General features: G+C 38.6%; 1 protein-coding gene across 1 annotated transcript in view; it reads left to right on the forward strand.

Moving 5' to 3' along the window:
• Positions 1-212: 212 nt before the first annotated feature.
• Positions 213-21070, forward strand: part of LOC104528261 (guanylyl cyclase-activating protein 1) — a gene marked incomplete at its 3' end in the record, with an annotated part of 21624 nt that continues 766 nt past the window's right edge. Inside the window, exon 1 of the mRNA XM_010172210.1 lies at positions 213-404. Coding sequence (XP_010170512.1) covers positions 213-404 — 192 coding nt within the window. The remainder of the gene's footprint in view (positions 405-21070) is intronic.

The raw sequence follows: 21070 nt of genomic DNA on the forward strand, positions 1-21070 counted from the left end.
CTGTTGACAAGCCTGCTTGCGTTGAAAGAGGTCATGAAGGATGATCCCGTGGAGAGTTCCTATTTTTACCTAATCCAGATCTGGAGGGACCTTTAAGAGGTTTATGGTAGTCTCACAGCTCCTGCTTCGTGGTCGAATTCTAGCTGCAGGTGATCCAGGGAACCTAGGAGCAAACAGTGCGGCGTGGAGGGAGAGGAAGGGCAAACAGTACCATGGGTGCCGGGGAATCAACTGATGATCTTGGTGCAATAGATAACAGTCAATGGTACAAGAAATTTATGAACCAATGCCCCTCTGGGCAACTTACTCTCCATGAGCTTAAGGCAATACTGGGTCTACGTGATATGAACCCTCAGGCAAACACGTATGTTGAGCAGGTGTTTCGCGTCTTTGACACAAATCGGGTAAGAAATTTTCTTGGACTATTTTCATCATGAAATGTATATGTTAGCATGAATAGTAGAGGACGTTGGCCTAGTGATATCAAATAAAAAGCCACAGGTAACTAGAATTGGTTTTTGGGGTTTTTTTTCCCTTATTCATTTCCAGCAGGTGTGCAGCATTGCTTAAACTGAGAAAACTAGATTTGTTGGACTCTTTTCAAGGTCATTCAGGTTGTTTAAGAGAAGAGCTCTTCAAAACTCTACTAAACAAGTTTTATTCCTTGTAGGTGGGGTTGGACAAGAGTCTTAAAACTGTCATGTTCCCCCCTTTCATTACTGGAAGGTTGTGTGAATATTTCTGTCTTCACTCTCCTTTTTAAAAATATTTTCCCCACCATTTCTGAAGCAAAGTCTCTTCAGATCTATTGGGCTGCATTTTCAGACAGTTAAAATGAATCTACTATTTTCTTTATTTTACTTTCTCCATTTTTATTCCTATTTGGAAAGTTTGAAGAAGAGTAATATCACCCCTTAAAAAAAAGCAACTTTTAAAGCTGAGCAGTGGAAGGAAGGTAGACTTGAATTATTGCATAGAAATAATTGCACAGAAATCAGAAGTCTGTGTTACTTCTAAAAGATAAATGGAAAGAATCAAGAAACGCAGTGGGAAAAGTACAGTCAAAAACAGAAATAGGCAGCAATAAAATAAGTAGATACCAGCTTTCCAGGGGGGGGAAGAAATACGTGAAATGTAAAACAAACAAAGAATCAAATTAACAAACTTAAAGTACAAGTATAAAGACATGGAAATAAATGTTCAAAGAGCAGGAGGCAGAAATGGTGTTTCATCCCTCCTTCGTACATTAATTGAAACCCTTGGGGAATTGAAATGCAAGTGGTGGAGAAAAAGTGTTGAAGGGAAGTTAAAATCTTAGCAAGAGATGCATTTTCCATCAGAAATGGAGCTTGGAGAAAAACAACACATGGGAATAAATGTGGTCGTTTGCTCAGCTGCAGTAAGAAGAAGAGGCTGGCAACGGCAGCCACAAGATCCAGCCCATCAGGGTGTCTCTCAGCAGGGTTTGCCTCTCCCACTGGCCCAGAAAAGCACTTGGACAGGGATTACAAAACAGAAATATATCACCACGCTCTTTAGCGACCACAACAAACCCTTGCCTTGCTAACTGGAGCCACTAGGAGATGCAAGTTGCTCAGTGTCTGCTCGGTTTGGGAAAGACTTCAGACACCCAGAAGAACAACATCAAAACAACGGTACCTAATTAGGGAAGACAGCTTCTCCTTTTAATTAAACGTTTACTGATCTCTCTCTATTGGCTCAGTTTTCCCTCTTCCAAAATGCTTAACTCAGTGAATTTTATAGCTGGTGAGGAAAAAAACAAACACAAAACAAAACACAAAAAACCCCCCAAAACCAAACAAAAACCCCACAAAAAACACTAACAAAAAAAGGAATGTTTTAATATCCAAAGTTCGCCCAAATAGCTGTGCTGTGTAGGCAGATAAAAACAGGAAGATGGGACTGAGAGTTAAGGATCTCTATATAACATTATTAAGTGGAAAAATCCAAGTTGTCTAATCTGAAATTCTACATGAAAACAGCCTGTGGCATCAAAATGTCATTGGGGTTGGGGTTAATTCAAAGATATTACACTTAACACAAAGATTTTTTTGGGTACTTTTAAAAAAGAATTTATTAACTTAAATAACTTTTTATAAATTTAAACTAACAGTAGCTACAGATGGTTGAGAATCAAGTAATTAAAAAATTCTCAAAATTAAGTCCTTTTGGGTTTCCCGCCCCCCAGATTACCAGAATGCAAAAGTTCAGGGGTTTATTTTATTTTCATTTTTCCCAGTTGGAGTCAGGACACTTCATTGACCTCCCAGATTTTCCCTGGATGACAGGATTCTTTCCTTTCATTTCTAATAGCCACTTAAAAGCAATAGTTTAACAATTATTACAGTGGCTTTCTGTCCTTAATCAACCAGGGAATTTGCACTTCCCTGATGCTGACAATACAAAGCACAGCCCAAGCTCTTGCCAACCCTTGAGCTCAGGAAAATCAGTGGATTTACATTAGCTACAAAAAATAAAGTATTCCTGACTTATCTTCCTGACAAAGGAGGATGCAGCTCCTTGGCAATGAGAAACTTTGATAAAAATAACAGTTTCAGGAGAGGACCCTTATTATATTAAGTTGTTAACTCCAAATGGAGAATGTAAAGTTGGTATCTTGGAGCACAAAAACCTACTGCACTACAAATGGTTCTGAGGGAAGTACAAGACTTCGTATTTCATTATGCATGGTCTGCTGGTTACTTATAGATACTGGTGCACTGTAGCGTGTGTGGCTAACAACACCCACAAAATCACGTCTGTAAGTGGTTAGTTTAAGGACAAAAAAAAAAGCCTATTGCTTATCTCATCACTAGGACATGTACCATTGTGCTACACTCATAATCTCCAAGTCAGCAACAATGAAGCAGTAGTACAAAAAGCAATCAAACATAATAGGCTTCTACAGATGTATTTCTAAATGGTCATTTCCTTCTGTTTTGGTTTTAAATCCTTACACAAAGCCAAGGAGAGCATTGTTTGTAGAACTATAGTAGCAGGCACACAAGGAATGTGATTATGAACTAACAAACTTGTGCCAGTGTTTGATCAGTGTTTTCAATGAGAGAATAATTAAGTGATGGTATGGATATCCCCATGCACTTTGCTGTGTACGCCATGGTTAAAATGTCATAGAAAGTAGCAATGACACCTCTTTTCCTCATCCTCATGCTTGAGTCTGCAAGAATTTGGTGAGTCCTCACCTCTCAGGCAGGGAGATTAGAGGTTGCATCCTACTAGAAACTTGCCTCATTGGGGCAAAAGCTTTCTGGTTTTGAAAAAGGGGCAAAAGCTTTCTGGTTTTGAGAGGAAAACAATCCTTAAAAGCAAGCTACCATTCTAATGAAGATACAGGAGGAGGAAAGGCTAGCTTGGTCCTCCTCCTTGTAACATGCATAGAAGGAGGAAAGCAGAATTCAGAAGCTAAACACTCATTCAAATAGTTAGAAAAGTCTAAGGTAGGCCATAGGGAGAAGATGGAGATACTTTGGACCTCACAGTTTCAGACTTAAAAAAAAAAAAAAAAGTTAAAGCCTTCATGGGAGACACTCATTCAAATAGATAGAAAAGTCTAAGGTCGGCCATAGGGAGAAGATGGAGATGCTTTGGACCTCACAGTTTCAGACTTAAAAGAAAAAAAAAAAAAAGTTAAAGCCTTCATGGGGTAAATTTTCTGACCAGGATAGTCCATTCCAGCTCTTCCTGGAAGATATCCCCCTCTTTCTACAGTTTTGTATCCTGCCCTGATGACTCTCTTTCATTTGGGCAGCCTGGGTAGTCCATCTGAAATCACCTCAGGCAGGTCTGCTTGAGCTGGGAGGTAGGTTGCATTTACCGAAGGAAGCATAAATGGACTCTGAAGATTAAATGCAAAGTGCAGAAGCAACAGCTGAGTCACACGGGAGAGAGAAATCACATTTTTCAGAGCAAATGGCAAGTAAAAATTGCTGAGGAAGGAAAAATGGAGTGGGGCTGGAGTGAGCCAGAGTGGATTAAAAAATCAAGAGGAAAAGACAAAGTTAATTGGCAAAAATGACACAACTTTTAGATAAAAAAATCTGTAGATAAGCTTTTTATTCAAATGCATTTAAAACTTGGTATTTGCTACTTCAGGCACTGGCAGTTGTCTTTTTTGTCTTACACTTCAAAGAGGTATCATTCAGTTGAATCTATCACAGTGGAAAGATTTGTGACCTCCTTGTTTCACAACACAGGGATTTCGTATCTGCTGCTTACAGTCATGTTACTGCTGCTTTCATAATACCCAAGAGAAACAGAAGGTCATCTTTATTATTTTACTTTTCTGCCATTTTTTTATCAAGGTAGTTCCTGATCACCCTGCTGTGAAGTTTTTTGGGTTTAGCTCTTTTTCATTTGTAAAGAAATCTAGATGACACCATCACTTCCAAAACTGATGAGATTTTATACCATTTAAGAGCAGGATTAATGATTTTTTTTTTTTCCTCTCATGTTTACATACAGAGAAAACTGTTTACCTTGCAGTGTGCATTTTTAATGTGACCCACATTTTTGCAGTTTAGCAACTGTGTCTTTGAACCAGCAATCTTTGTTACAGGTCCATCATTCTCAGTGCAAGTACAAAGTCCCATTGTTGCCTGTTTGTATCTTTTCTTTAATTCCCATAATATTGTGCAGACTCCAGAAAGCTTCTTGGCATCTCTAATGTAGATCTCCATAGATACTGTAATTTTATCTTCATCTTTTAGCATCAATTCAGTTTGCTACAGATAGCTCATTTGGAATTGCCTCACTGTACCCATTGTTTCAACGTTCTTCAAAACAGCTTTGCTGTATTAATTTCATCAGTTCAGCTCCACATTGTTATGAATTTTTCTATTTTTATTTATAAAAGTAGAAATGTTCCATTCCCATTGGCTTCAGGAACAGGTGATTTCTGTAGAATTTCTACTATCTCAGCACATTTTTTCTGTGAGTTTATTAAGTGCTATCAAACTATGCAGTGGGTTATAAATTTTAGCCCTTTTGTGCTCCATAAAACTCACCTTCCTTTTTTGTCAGGTGTAATATCAGCTAATATATACTATTCCAGTCCCCCACCAGGAGTGACGGATGCTGTGAGACTGAAGTATAAATCAAATCACTTTTTCCCCAGGCATTTTTGCTGTCTTTTGCAGGTATTTTAGTTATTGTTATTAAACTAAAGGCATCCTGAAAAACAGGTATTAAATTAAGGTTGGAATTATTTTAAAGTAACATTCTCTTGTAAGATTTTACCAGAATACACAAAATCTGACAAAAATCTGACTTCAAGTCAGTGCAGCAGTCTCTCTCATGTGCCTCCATCACCATGGGTACACTTCCCCAAGACTTGCTATCTGGAAGCAAGTAGCAGTAGTATGTTTTTCAGGGGGAGAAAACAGGAGGGAGATCAGGAAAGGGATCAGTAGATGTGAGCAGCTCCCCAGTTCCCTATGCCTAAGTGGGATCCTGTGAACAGTGCTTGCACAAGGTCCTGTGAAGAGATGCAAGAGAGCTGTTATTGTCCAAATGGAAGAGATAAAAGAGGAAGGATGACCAGCATTGGGTGAGTTACTGATGGACAGTTCTTACCTGATCAGGACATGTAAAGGCTGTATTCTGCCTCAGTCCTGTTCCTGGTGCACTGTCTTTCTCTGGTGCTTGGCACAATGACTGGTGGCCTGATTTTTGAGCTGGGAGAGAATTAGTTTTCTTCTTAGTAGCTAGAATAGTGCTGTGCTTTGGTTTCAGTATGAGATTTGTTATGAGAAGAACATTGATAACATGCAGAGGGACTTTTTATAAGGGCAGTTAGAACAAGGGGAAATGGATTTAAGATGAAAGAGGGTAGGTGTAGATTAGATATTAGGAAGAAATTCTGTACTATGAGGGTGGTCAGACACTGGCCCAGGTTGTTCAGAGAAGTTGTGGATGCCCCCTCCCTGGAAGTGTTCAAGGCCAGGTTGGATGAGGCTTTGAGCAACCTGGTCTAGTGGAAGGTGTCCCTGCTGATGGCAGGGGGGTTGGAACTGGATGATCTTTAAGGCCCCTTCCAACCCAACCATTCTATGATTCTGTGAACATACTAATGTTTTTAGCTCTTGCTGGAAGATGAAGGACTTTCCAACTTCCCCGTGTTTTGCTAGTCTGCAGGTGCAAAGGACTGGGGGTTTGGGGGTGAATATTAAAATTAGCAAACCCAAATTGTCATTTGGATATGCTAATAAGATAATCCATATCATATAACATCATGTTTGGTATATTAGTGAGTGTCTCTTGGGTTCTTGCACTCTCTCTCAGGCTCTTGCTCTTCCAGGATTGCAGTTTCAGTTTTGAGATTGTCGCTCATCTGGGATTGTTATCCAGGAACAGGCCAGGCTTAGTCATTGGGCAGTGAGCAATTGCACTGTGCATCACTCATCTGTATATTTTATTATTACCATTATATTGCCCTTATTATTTTAAGGGGTTTTTTTTTTATTTCAATTATTAAATTGTTCCTGTCTTGAGCTAGGAGTCCCCTTACCTTTACCCCTCCAATTCTCTCCCCTATTCCCTGGGTGGGTAGGAAGAGTGAGTGAGCAAGTGGCTGTGTTGGGGCTGCCAGCCAAGTGAAATCACCACAACTGGTCATTGCTTTAATGGCAGGGCATGACGGCTGAAGAAGAAAATTCATTATTTTTGTCAGACTGTGCATACCCAAGAGGTTTGTCTACTTATTTCCTTTCACCTCCCTTGTCCTCATTTCCTTTTCCCTTACCCCCCACTGTCCCAGCCAGCACTCGCCTGCAGATGAGATGTCCACATAAGATGTGTCCCCACTCTCAGTCACTGGGATCACACAGCAGCTTTAGGGCTGAGTGATGGTCTCTGGGGTGAAAGACAATGCATCAACTACCCAGTCTGCTGTATGTTCCTTGCCTACTGAACCAGTTTTGGCCAAACTGATGGCAATGTATTTATCTTCCTCTTTAATCTTCAACAGTTCATGGGTATTTGAGGAGTGTTCAAGCTTTCTTACTTGTATGCCACATTTTTAAGTATATTAAACTTAATGATGTCATCATGGAGAGAGCTGTAGCATAGTCTGTTAAGAGTATGGGTGTTCTTCTCAAAAATTGACCTGATCCTGTAAGATATTGATTGCTTTCTGGCTTAAGTCAGACTGGGGGGAAGTTGCCATTTTTCATGAGGCACTCGGCACCTCACAGGACTGCACTTTTTAACTCCACCGTGTGATTGTAAATGAAAAGGATAAGTGAGTGGGATTGTCTTGTTCCTGCATCTCCAACATCCTATAGTTTTAGACTAGTATTTTCAGCTCCAAATTTGTCTGTGCTATAGCAATGCTCCTGAGCCACTCATCTCCTTGTATAGAAGCTAATCAGTACAAGAATATTATTGACACCTAAGCCCTTCCCTGACCTTACAGAGTAAGAAGCAAATAAGCTCTGGAAAGCTGTAAAATAAAAAGCACCAACAAACAGTCAGGAAACTTGTATTTAATTCACATATCAGACCAAGTTGATTCTTGTTAAAGAAGTTACTGTAAAAGATTCTTCTTCTGCTTAGGTTCTGTCATGAGGCTGGTGACCAAAACCATGTGTTTCATCTGGGGACCCATGCTGAGAGGGAGGAAATAGGGTGCAATTGCTCACAAACACAAGATAACACACAGTATATTTGTGATAAAAAGTGCCTCAAGGAGGAGTCCAAAGGGCTCTGTTTTTAGAAAGGCTTAATCCACATACAACAGAGAGAATGTAATAACGAGCATGTCTGTTTGCACTCTCAACTTTTTCCATCCCTATTTACAGCAAAAATTGTACCTATTCCTTACAGCCAATCTATGATGTTGCTAAACATGTTGATAATTTTTTCCATATAATTCAAACCACTTTGAGGATCTCTTCATTTTTCTTTTTCTAATATGCATGTTTGTAGTTAGTGGGAGAGTCTGGATTTTCATGAACTATAATTTGAGCTTGGCTCTCTTTACTTCTCCTTTAGCCCCATTCTGAAATCCCATCTGGTTTAGAACTGGGCATTAAAGGTAATCTCACATGAGTACAGATAGTCACTAAATAAAAATAGAAACTTACACTGTAAGAGGTTTACTGTGGCCATTTAAATGCAGTATTTCTCTGAGTTCTGGTCATGAGCAAGACTCTGAACCTGAGTTAGATAAATGTGAATAGAAAAAAAAAGAAAAAAGAGATACTTTCTGCATAATAACATGGGCGCCAACGAATCATTACCAGGTGACGACCATGCCACAGAGATGCACCATTATTACAGCAAATTTATGAGAGAATGCCCATCTGGGCAGCTTAGTCTGCATGAATTCAAGAAACTCTTGGGTCTGCAAGGGCTGGATCTACAGGGAGAAATATACATTAAACGGGTGTTCGATATCTTTGATTTGAACCAGGTAAACCTTCTTTTCTTTATTTCTTTAATCTCATACTATTGCTTTGTTTGTGAGTTGTAGCCTGCAGGCTCTTTGTGCTCTGCTCACAAAACTGCTGTTGAGGACAGGATTGCCATTATGGTGTACTAGAGGTGAAGAACTGGGACTGGGCTTTGAGGGCTTTGAGTAGGACTCTTGTTAATACTTTCCAGGGACATTTAAAAAATATCAAGAAACTATTCTGAAAATGAGATGTAATTTGCAGTTCACTGGTTATTCTTCTGTCCTTTGCTTATTTTATGCTTGCATATAAGCATAGGAAAATATTGGTATGCTCAAATACAAAGTTAGTAAGTTTTTACAACAATTTTAGACGGGGGGGAAATATGGTCTGCACTTAACTGATGATGAAGTGCAGCGCAGATAAACAGATTTGCCCAAAGTACTGTACTGAACCTGTGACAGAGGAAAATGTAACTCCCATGAGGAGATCACACACCGTGCCCAGGTTACAAGACAAAACAGACTACCAAATGAAGAGGTCAAGCAGCTTCTCCAGGCTATATTTCTAATTTAACCTCCCTGCTTTTGCAATAACTGCTTGTGATTGCAAGGGACTTGATTGTGGGGATAGATTTTTTAGCAGGGTCTGTAGCAATAGGACAAGGGGTAATGGTTTTAAACTAAAAACGGGTAGATTTAGACCTGATGTAAGGAAGAAATTTTTTATAATGAGGGTGGTAAAATAATGGAACAGGTTGCCCAGAGAGGTGGTAGAAGCCCCATCCCTGGAAACATTTAAGGCCAGGTTGGATGGTGCTCTGAGCAACCTGATCTAGTTGAAGATGTCCCTGCTCACTGCAGGGGAGTTGGACTAGATGAGCTTTAAAGGTCCCTTCCAACCCAAACCATTCTATGACTATAATCAGCTTTCTGTAATGTAGCTGGCTCCCAGACAGATAATATAGTGTAGACTATGTGGTTGTGGAGGTAGAGGGCAAAAGACATCAGATGATCTAACAACTGACTGAACAGCAGACAAGTGTGGGCAGTTTTCTAGGTCTGTCTTGAGCTCTGCCTCATGCTCATAAGGTCCTGGAGCTGGCCACCTTGAGCCCCCCACTCATTGCAATGCTGGAGTGTCTGTTGTCTGTACTGCTAACCATCACACCTTTCAGGAACACATCCTTGGGGGACAGCAGGGTATGGCTGTACAGTCAATGTAAGAGAAAGCATTTCCCCCTACTGTCTTCTCCCATGTCTTAATTTTTGTAATACTTGGGGTCACAGATACCTGACCAACAAGGGGTGGCCTGCTTGACTACAACAAACCGGGCAGGCTGGAACAGCAGTCTCTCCACCAGAGAAGGACGTGTGTGTCCAGCACCAGCACCTCACCATCTGCCAAACAGGGACTGGGCCACTCAAGTAGAGCAAATCTATGCATTTGCCAGTATTCACAACTAAGGACTTTTCAAAACTATCACATGCATGGCCATTGACAGAGATTGTGATCCTTGAACACCTCTTGGAGGGTCTTAGCATAGCACCTCTTCTAGACTCTACAGATAATTTTTTTTTTTGTGCAGGTGTTTCATACCTAGGTTTGCTGAAAATTTCAGCTCTTTGTATGATGCGGAGTTGAGCAAGGAGATCCCAACCTGTAGATTAGCTAAAAGAAAAAGGGGGGGGGAACCAAAACAAAACCAAAAAAACCCAAACAACAGAAAAATGAGGTAGAAGAATGGGTATTAAAAAATACAGCAGCTGGGAATCAAGGTAGATTGATTCATAGCTCAGAAATCTGTGCTGATCACTAGGCTGTGAGCATTTGTAAAGGTATGTTAGAGACTGAAATGATCAACCTTGCTATGGAAGGATGTCAGGCAAGCAAAACTAAACATGATATATTTGAGACTAGTGGAGATTTTTCTTCAGAATAAAAATGGAAAGGAACAATTTAAGATGCAAGATTTATATCCTGAGCCAATGACACCTTTTTACAGAGCTTTCCAGATTTATTGTATTTTCATCTCTATTCAGTATAATGATCGCATTTCTATTATCATGCAGTCTTTGTTTCTTTTTTCTAATGTTGTTAATAGCATCCTGTTTTCATAAGTTTAATTATATTTTTTTTCCTTTATTCCCAAGAATAATGACCACTGTTTTTAAGGTATACTTTTAAAAATAATAAGCATCAACCAAACACTTTTCAAGTACACAGATATGGTGCTTTTTTGTGGTTAAACTTGGATTAAAGTGGCAACAGACCAGCCTTTCAGGGCAGGAGAAAGAAACATTGTACGTTACTGATGAGGTAAAATAAGATCTCCTTATTCCATATGCTCACATTTTGTCCTATACCCTTTCTACAGCTTTTTCTCCTCCCCATGTTTTTTGGCAGAAATGTGGGATTTGATCCTGAAAAGCACTTTTAGTTAAGTACAGATGTATGAAGAGTGGTCAATGGATGGCTGACAGAGTATCACACTGTGGGCTCTGAAATGGCAGCTATGATTGTACAAATAAGGGGTCATTATCCTTCCATGACATTATGTAGAACATTTAGGCACTGTGCAATATTAAATAGATTATAATATTTCATCTCCAAACCACAGAAGTTAGCAGACGCAAGTGGTTGCATGCATAACGCACGAATTCAGAAATAATTTGGTCATTTGAGTTTTTGCTTACATTCAGTTTCCTTCAGTGCTATAGCAACTGCTCAGGCTTCTAGACCAAAATTTTATTTCCTGTGCTATTGTATTTTTGTCTAGTTGTTGCTTTCTAATAAAGGGGCCACTATCTCAGTGAGTGGTGAAATATACAAAACTTCCTGACAGAAATTATTTCCTTTCTCTTAATAGTACCATTTGTATAGAAGTGCTGTTTATCTAGACAGCTAGCAAACTTGAGCCTTCTCCCATGCTCCCCCCAGCTGACCTTTATAGATATGTGACCTGATTATTTCCTTACCTAACTTTTTGTGGCTAGAAAATACTATGGTTTAATAGTGAGGCTTTTACAGTTTAAAATTGTTATGACTTCTTTTGTTCCTACACAAAAGCATATATCTTGGGGACTAGTTTAAAGTTGAAATAAACTAAAGAAAATTATTCTGGGAAACTTAAGTCATGTAATAAGGTCTTCTACTCTTAGCATAAAATATATTTTTGTCATGTAGGCTTCTGTTTTCTCACAAATAGAAATTTGCTCAGACAGCTATGCTGAAGTGTTAGGCCTGAGATTAATCTACAATTCCAATTACAGCAGCCTAATGCTCCTTGAGTTCAGGTGGGGTCATCCATGGTATTCTATGATAGTATAAGATGATAAAACACTCTTAAAAGGTGCATAGACTTTGTCCTCTATGTTTCATATATGCCCAATTTAAAACCTCTCGCAGGTAAGGTGTAGATTATTAACCTCATAGGATGCCAACAGGACTTCGGGGAGGGGGCAGGTAATTATAGTTGTGAATTGCATTTCACCTCCTTGTTAGCCTTGCTGCTTCCAGCTGAAGCCTGTTACAGACATCCTCCTACTTAGGGTTTCTATTTCAAAAAAACAACTTCCCAGTAAACTTGAAGCAGTTAAAAAGGAATTGTGGCAGCATGGCAGGTTTTTCTGACAATTTGTGAGAGATTGCAAGCCTAGTCAAAGCTTGTTTCATTCAACTCATCCATACAAATAGCAACAGTTATTCAGTTGCAAGCCAAACCTTATCATTCCCTGGATTTTTTTTAAGTTGCAGATAAGAGTAGTTCAGGTCCCTACTCATGGGAATTACTATGGTCAGTGGACATACAACAGGGAGTGGTACATCTTTGCAGCACAATTCCATGTCACATAGAGATTGAGGTTACCTCCGGTCTTGGCAGCAAGCAGACCATGTAAACTCAGAGCATTGCACTAACTTACCGTGCCAAAGAGGTGATGCTACTGTGGCTGTATGGCTTCTTGGACTCAACTATCTTGCATGTTTATATGTGGCAGAACACAGTACTGCATAGGTATTCACACCTCTGGCTCAACAGAGATCTCCTGTTCAATGAATAAAAGCTGTTTCCACTTAGTGCCTGTTTCTATTGGAGATTAGTGGCAGAGGCTATGTCCTAAAAGCTTTCTTCTCAGGAACATACTAAATAAAACACTAACCATTTCTGGTGTGTCTCTTGTGCAGACCACCAGCTGTTTCATAATGAAATGACCGTATGCACCAAGTATGCAGATGTCTTTAATTTTGCCACGTTTCTTAAAAACAATGTTTTTGTGTCAAGACTTTTCATCCCTTCCTTGACCTCTGTGGGATGCTTTGCTAATAATTAAATAAACAAACAAATAAATAAATATGCTAGTGAAGTTTGAAAGTTGTTCTTCATCATTCTTAGCTCCAGTGAAAAATAAAGATGCTGAACATTCAGAACCGTAAATTGCAAAGTTAACTTTCCTTGAGATTATCACAGAGAGTGCAGGAGGTAGCATTTAAGCAAACATTTTATTCATGACTCATACATTAATACGTGTAAGCATTATTTATACAATGGTATTGGCAATATAATAAATGGTGGGTTTATCTTTTGCCACAGCTTTCCAATGAAAACCTTACAATATAATGTTTTTATTAAAATACAAGTGCAACAGATTTCATTTTTTAAAATATCCACTTTATTAGGTCATTTTAGGGAAAAATGATCTCAGTCTTCTTCACCCTTAAGCTATTTGTAATACAAAATGAAAAAGCTTAAACCACATATAAGTAAGCTGAATTCCTTCTGCTTTTTTTATTCCCTCTGCATCTCAGTCCACACATAACTGTCATGCACTCCTAGTTCATGCAGAATACTGATGAATTTTAGAGAGGAAACTGTTATGTTTATCTAAAATACTTCAGTAGCTGCCAAGTATACTGATGTATATTTGGTTTTCTGTGAGAATAAGTATCATATTTCAGAGAGATTATATCCTTCAAAATGAGGTTACACCAATGTTAAAGGAGAGAGAACATCTAGAAAAATAACGTCTAGTGTATCCATAATATATTGGAAATGTAAGTTGCTCCTAAATAGAACTAAGGAAACATTCTATAGTCAGCACTGCTACTATTTAACATTTACTCTAAAAAAATCTTCTTTCTTTAAATCAGAAACCCGGATCATTGCCATCCACTTCCACTGGCTGGCAGACAGGTTTTGCCACCACTACAAATAAAAACCGAACACTGTAAAGACTGATTGATTGATTGATTGATTGATTGGGTTCTTATGACCTGTGAAGGACTAAATTTGCATAGCCATTTAACCTATAAATCAATGTACTGAAAATGGGATGCTGCCATCATAGCTCTCCTATTGCTTATTTTGGCATTAATTGAAACTAGCTGCAGGAATAAGTGTCTGTTCCTTTGTAAGAAAATAGGATTTTAAAAGGTAGAATATACCGTGAAGAGTAAAGAAGATTAATAGGTATGTGGCACCAAAGGAAATTATGCAAGTTCAAGGATTTTCTGTTAACATTTTACAAAGTATTGGATGGTCCTCAACAGAGAACAGTATTTTCTGCTACATTTCTTATGCAGAGATAAAGTTGGTAGATGCAGAAAAATGGATAGTCCACAGCAAAGAGTTTAAGAAATCTTTAGATAAGGAGCCACCAACTGGTGTCAATCTTTAATCATCTTTCTAGTTTGTGCTTTTTCATTTAAAATTTAAAGTAGTTCTGTGCTTAGTAAACTAGAGTTCATGTGATATCATTATGCAGACTAGAACGATAAAAATCTAAAAATTTTTAAAATCTACAGAAAGTTAAACCAGACTGTTTAATGTAGAACAGATAATAAGAAATGCAGAAATGTATGATTTCAACAGAACTTTGTTGTGTATTGAAATGACTACATAGCAATGTGATCTAAATCTCAAGCTATGTTTTTGTTTTTTCTTTTTCTTTCCCTGAAGAACTCAAGTTTCCCTTTCACTCCTAGTACTTTGCACAATGCTGACAAGTGTTGGGAGGCAGACCACCATTCTTTTTTTCCTCATTCTACCTCCTTCTCCACTGTCCTGCTGTTTTTTTATAGTTCCGATTTTCAGCTAGACTTTTCATCATCTGATTTTGTGCTCTGGCTATAAATAGATGTTATTCTCTCTGGTTATAGGGCCATGAACGGGATTAGCCAAGTATATCTTCTCAGGTATTGTAGTAGAAGGAAATGCCAATCATCTGGCCATGAAATTCTCTATGAAAGTAGTGACTGCACTTCATATTCCAAGAAAAACGTGCAAACGTTCACAGAAAGATGTAATATTTTTCAGACATGTTTTGATGATTATTGTAAATCATTCTTCATTTGACTTTCAGTTGTTTTCTCCCTCCGCTTTTCTCCCTTTCTTAAGAATTGTGAGAGACAGAGGAATATTATTTTCATTGATATGAGGCAATTAGTTGCTAGAGATTCCACTGAAGACATTATTTTGTTAAAGACTGACACGGCCCAGCTATGCAACCGTTACCTAGCACTATGTGACAGCTGCCTTCCACGTTCTTACTGAAGGCATGAAGAGCTCTTAAAAGATGAAATAAAACAACTGCTAGTGAGCAATATTTCAAACACTACCTGGAACCTAAATATTAAGTTTTTCCACCCCTTGTGGGATTATACTGACTCAAGGCATCTTTGCTAACTCTCCTTCGCTGGAATCTTCAGTTGGGCTTCTTTCTTCGGGTTTTCTTGCTCTGACATGTCCTCAGGAACAGGAGTAGCTGCTGTGACATGAATTATCAGGCTGCCTAAGGAACTGCCTAGACTGTTTGCTGAATCCCTAGGCATTTGCAGGCATTTCCAAAGTTGATACAACAGAATTGGGTACAACAGTTAACAGTTATCCAAAGCAGGGTGAGAGAGGATGATAATTATAGAAATATTTTCTCAAACTTTCCTCTTTTGTATCCTAAATCTTCAAATAGTTCTGCAAACATAAGTTCAGCTGCACACATAATTTTAGGGATGTCTTCAGGTTGAAATGACTCTCTGTTCAAGTACACTTTTCTTAGCTTACTCTAACCAACTAGCTTAACAAAGGCAGTAAGGTTGCAGCAGCAACATCTGCATTACACACTATACTATGGGCCCAAGAGCCATATAAGCTGGTATTGTGGTTGGCAAGACACACTACATTTTATGCTATCTCTTTTGCATTACTCTTCTGTTGGCCCAGCACATATGGATAGTACTACCACTTTGCCTAGAGAACTCTAATTCTTGCTTTTTTCTGGTTTTGAACCCTTTTTTACTCTCACAATTGCCTCTAGTCTCCATAACAAGAAATACTTAGGAAACTTACGTTCTTTTTATGACAGTCATAGGTATCACATTGAAGAGTCAGCAATAAAAGCCTGTGTGCCAAAAAAATTAATCAGCTTCTAAACCAAGGGCTAGAAGAAAATAAGAATCAAGATATCCCTTCGGCAGAAATAATTCTTCTCTCAGAAGTAACAAAAATCTACAGCTCTTCCTGAAATATTCAGGGGTTTTGGAGTTGACATGTACATGTACAAATCCTTTTTGCCATTAGTTTTGGACACAATCCAAAAAAAGCAACAAAAAAAACCAAAGCCAAACCATTTGCTCATTTGCTTCTCCTTAACCTGGAATAATGTTGCATAAAATTATCTCAGATGTGAATAGGCAATGAATATTAACTTTGTACAATTAATCAAAGTTACTTTTAAATATTACTTGTTAAATTATGATGTAGATAAAGGGGAAAGTAATTTTAATGAGAAACAGTTTAGGAATCTGCTTCTTTTATTTAAAGAAATTTAAAGAAAAGAAGTCTTTTTAAAAGTGTAACTGTCTTTTTTTTTTCTATTTATTTCCTTATTAATTATGAATAGAGCAGTTAGAGGCTAGTCCAGATTTACATTTTCTTCTTTTTCCCCTTTATCATTTAAATGTTTCTTTGAAACACCTGAAACTAAGCAATCATGATTCACACATTTGTTGGCAACAATGATGTTGGAGAACCACGCTTTGGAAATAATAATTGCAGAAAAAATGCATCAGAAATTGGATTATCTGTTTTAACTAACTTGGCTGCAAACTCATGTAATGACAATAAATTGGTAACTGCTTTCTTGTGACAAAACATGATCTATAATCTCCCATATTTTACAGAAATAAAAAATACCTACTAGGTAAAGAAGGTAGAGAGTATTAACTTTTTCCTTCCCTGAGGTCCTTTATCTGATAATACCAAGTAGTTTAGGGAATGATGGTATTGGTATTTAACTTTTGGGAGCCTTATTACATGCATCCCTTGAGACATTAATTCCTAAAAACATCTAGGAGCATCTGAGATAATCTGCCAAATAGAGCATCTTTGCCACTGGAAGACATGTATGTCTTCAAAGTGCTTTTCCTGGAAGTTTGTACTACTACATTCTTGGGTTTGTCAAACAAGAAAAATTTGCTTGAATTGTTAGCAAGAAATTTGCCGGAAAATATGTTATGGCTGCATTTTATAGTTTTCTCTCTCTTGCCTACTGCTTTGTTTTAAGTTGGAAAATATAGTCCTAAAAGCACAGTCAGAGGCTCAAAATTAGGGGTGCAGAAAGCTGAACCCCACTATCCAGGAGATGATGGCAGATGGCAATCTTAGATTTCATCAGGTTTTACCAGGATAGCCTACAAGCCTGAGAGCCAGGACACAGGTGGCTCTGCATTTCTGACTCCTCTAACACAAAAGTCCTGGTATTTTCCAAGTCCTCAAATCTCACAGGTCCTCTGACTGGGCAAAGCAGAACCTTGTGTAATAGTCTGGTCAATACAGCCTCATCTCTTTATGTAACAGTGAGTATGCAACTACCACAAAACCACTTAACATTCCGCAGCTCCTAATTCCCTGCTTCATTCTTCATCTTCATCTAATAGCCTTTGCTTGCCAAGAGTTCCACCCCATCCCCCATTCCCCCCATGACAAATGCCAACTTTGTTTACTTGGGAAACTGATGATTTTGGCCACAGCCCATACAAAGTCTGGAGCTCTCTCCAAGCCTCAAACTCAGACCCTAGGGATATGTCAAAGTAATAGAGTCAGAAATAGCTCTGTATTTCTTCAGTAACAGATATGCAGCCTTTGGGGAATAGTTGAAATTCTTCAGAAGTAAAAAGCAGGCAAGGAAATGGGGGAAGATTAAATGGAGCAAAATGAGTCCTCCTTTAGGTTTCTGAGGATGGAGAAAGCAGTGTTAGGCTTGAAATGGGGACTAGAGAGAAAGAGAAGCACAGGATTTGCTGTAAATTTTGCAGTTATTCTGAGCTGTTGTAATCTGCTGTTTGACCTGTTCCTCCTCCCTCTGCCTTTCGAGCTTTAAGTAGTATTTTGAAAGACAGCAGGTGGGGTGAGGAGGCTTAATGTCCAAAGCCCTAGGTTTGACATACCTAGACTGTCTATATTTGCACACTTGTTAATCCTGATAAAGCCTGTTGAGCTACTCTCCTGATGTCAGGTTGAGTTTAGAGATCTTTCAGGAGACAAGAGGCTGCTTATTGTGCGTAGGCACTTAGTAGTGTCCTCAGCACTCCACGTAAGATGATGAGTTCACTCATCGTAAGGTTTTGCAGGGATAGAAATCTCCTTTTCTTTCCACGTGCATAGCCATAGCTGTGGGAGATGACTGGCTCGCTACCCCAGCAGCACTGCATCAACACAGTTAGGAGATCACGTTTGGGTAAGAGCTAGGCAACCAAAATGCTGAGCTCAGATCGTTCTGGCTGAACCTTGAATTACCATGCCTTTTTAAGCTGTATATTCACAGCTGACAAGTCAATTATTGTTAAACTGTATTCAAATAGTCTGAAGCTGTGAAAAGTTTTTTAAGGACCCGTGAAGATTAGAAACTCTATTCTGAGAACGAAAGGGTAATGCCCTCCTACGGGTCCAGGGCATTAATAGCTGCTGTCTAACGCTGGGGTCCCTCACTGCCCAGCTTTGCCCTCTCACAACACACATCCCTGTCCTCACCAAACAAAAGTAAGCAGCCTGCAGCAACTGCACGTAGGCTGACGTTCTGAAGCAAAAAAAAATCTCATAAAAAGATAAAAATAAATTACTTTCTCCTCAGGAGAACTAATGAACAACTGAAATGAGGCCTGGGTACTAGGCAGGAGCAGTCAGGGCTGGTGGTGCCCTCGGGGCCATGAGGATCAGTTTTATATCATCAGCAAATTCTCCTTCCAGTTTTGGAGCTTTCTTTTGCCTTTGTTTTGTGAATCAAACTGTTCCAAGAGGCTTAAAAAAAAAAATCACTCATCAGTGAAAGCAAAACAAGTTACAAAAACCCAGAATCAAAGGGCACAAATGTATGCACAACCACAACGCATCCTTAAGCTTCAAGTTAATCTGGTCGAGCCATTAAGAGAGTAAAAAAAGAGTACATATTTTTATTAAGTGTACTATGTTAAGCAGAAAGTTCAGAAGACTTTGGGGCATGTAACAGAAGTTTTGAACCCATTTTTTTGGTGTGTCTCTCTGTCCTACTCCTCAAAAGTGCATTAGGAGATTTCTGCCCCCCCTATTTCACAGCACAGAGTAATAACAGAGTAAAGCACCAGAAGTAAATAATTTATATCTTCCACCACTGCTAATCAGCTCTGCTTATGATGTTGTTGAGGTTTTTTTCATCTATATTATTATTTTATTATATTATTTTTATGGTAGCCTTTGCTTGTGAATTACTGACTTCCTAACGAGCAACAGATAGTTACTGTGCACAGAGTGAAGTTTTATAGAGCCCAGAGACACATAAGGACATACCTAGATACTTGCATTGTGAATGGTTATAGAGCAGTAGACAGGTAAATCAGCACAGCAGTATTCTTTTAATAACATCATAACACATTTATTGTATTATTTGTTGTACTCATGGAACTAGAGGATGATGTTCAGAGGCTGTTACCTTTTTTTTCATTCTTTAATGCACTATTGTAAAGCTCTTGGATGCCAGTGTAAAAAGTGAAGTATTTCTCCTTATCTGAGAAAGCTCTGTATATGTGTAATAAGATCACCATAGCCTTCTGCATCACATAAATGTTTTATTTTCTGCCTACAATGTATGTTTTTTGGTGTAGAAAGGAAGAAACCAGTACACTTCTCATCAATGTTTTTGTGCAATGCTTCTGATTCCACATCATGTAGATAAATGTCTGCCTTCTCAGGATTTCTGTTCCTGGTGCCCTGGCTGCTGAGTTTAACATGCCACCCATGATCTTTGCATGTCTACAGAATGTGACTGGGGCTTCCCTGGCAACTATAATTCCTCAAATGTTTTTTAGAGGTGGGAGTTTTTTTGACCTTGGCCTTCAGTCCCTTCCTGCTTGGGACAGGCCAAACAATACACCAGATCAGAATTAAATATCCAAATACATTAAGATAATTATTACATTGTCCAAACTTCTGATATTTTGTCAGAGCAAAAACAGCGGCATCAAGATGTAGGAAGAATGCAAACAAAATACTACTTTCCAAAATCCAAAGTGAAATGTAAGGGAGAAAGAAGAAAATTGATCTGGTCATGGACACCCAGCAAGCTTAAAATTAATTTGTAGTTTCAATAAGTAGTATGAAATGCAATAAAAAAGCAGCAATGTGAAATGCTTCTAACCACATTCTTAATAGACCTATCAAATCAGATGATGGAAATGTAAAATAAACCTTGCCCTCCAGTAAAATACTTGACGAGATGTTTCTCGAAATAATACTTGCAAAATTGAAATTCAAGCTGGTGTGCCAAAAAGCATAAAATTTGTGGTACATGATGTGTCATTTTTTGGTAAAGCACCTGCTTTTAATACTGGGCCTAATCTTGTTTGAAACCTACACGCAGCTACTGCCAAATTTCATTTAATTCCAAACAGTGGTTGAATGGTGTCTTTGCTGTGATTGCAATTAGAGTAAATCCAGCAACGACAGCAGCATCTGAACAGAGAATCTGGGAAGCAATGGTCAGTCTGCACAAGTTATGCACTCACCATTTCTGCATGTACATTGTGTTTGAATCCAGTGTGTTTGAAACTTTGGATTTATATCTTAGGTGACACTCTGCTGAAGAGCCCTGCAAAGAAATCAAAACAAGCACTCCAAGTATGGCAATGAGTCACACCACACCTTTATAGGATTTCTTTTCCTTCAGTCTAGTACAGTCTCAAGGACAGATTAGAGCCTGCTGATTGCAAAACTTCAATGGCAAGACGTGTATTGATATATGACAATAAAAATAAGTAACATGCTAAACCTACTAGATACTCATCCAACCTTCTCAATCACAAGCCATCTGAAACTGATGACAGTCTTTCCAAGATTTTCCAAGCAATTGGATTCTGATCAATGTAAAGATCACAAGATTAAATTTACCAGCTGTTCATTATTTTTATATGCACATGAGAAACAGTTGGAGCAAGTACTCTCCAAATTCAGCAACTGTTTCTTCCATCCTCACAACATTTTTACAGCAACAGAGGAACTGTCACAGTAGCTTGGACCACCTGACCATGAAGGCCTGTCCTTGACAGGATTCCATCAGTAGCTTCGGAGAAGAAAGCAGAAAATATGGAATAAAATCAATCTGGAATGTTCTTTC

Source organism: Antrostomus carolinensis, unplaced genomic scaffold (assembly GCF_000700745.2).
Source record: "Antrostomus carolinensis isolate BGI_N321 unplaced genomic scaffold, ASM70074v2 scaffold20767, whole genome shotgun sequence".
NCBI lineage: Eukaryota > Metazoa > Chordata > Aves > Caprimulgiformes > Caprimulgidae > Antrostomus > Antrostomus carolinensis.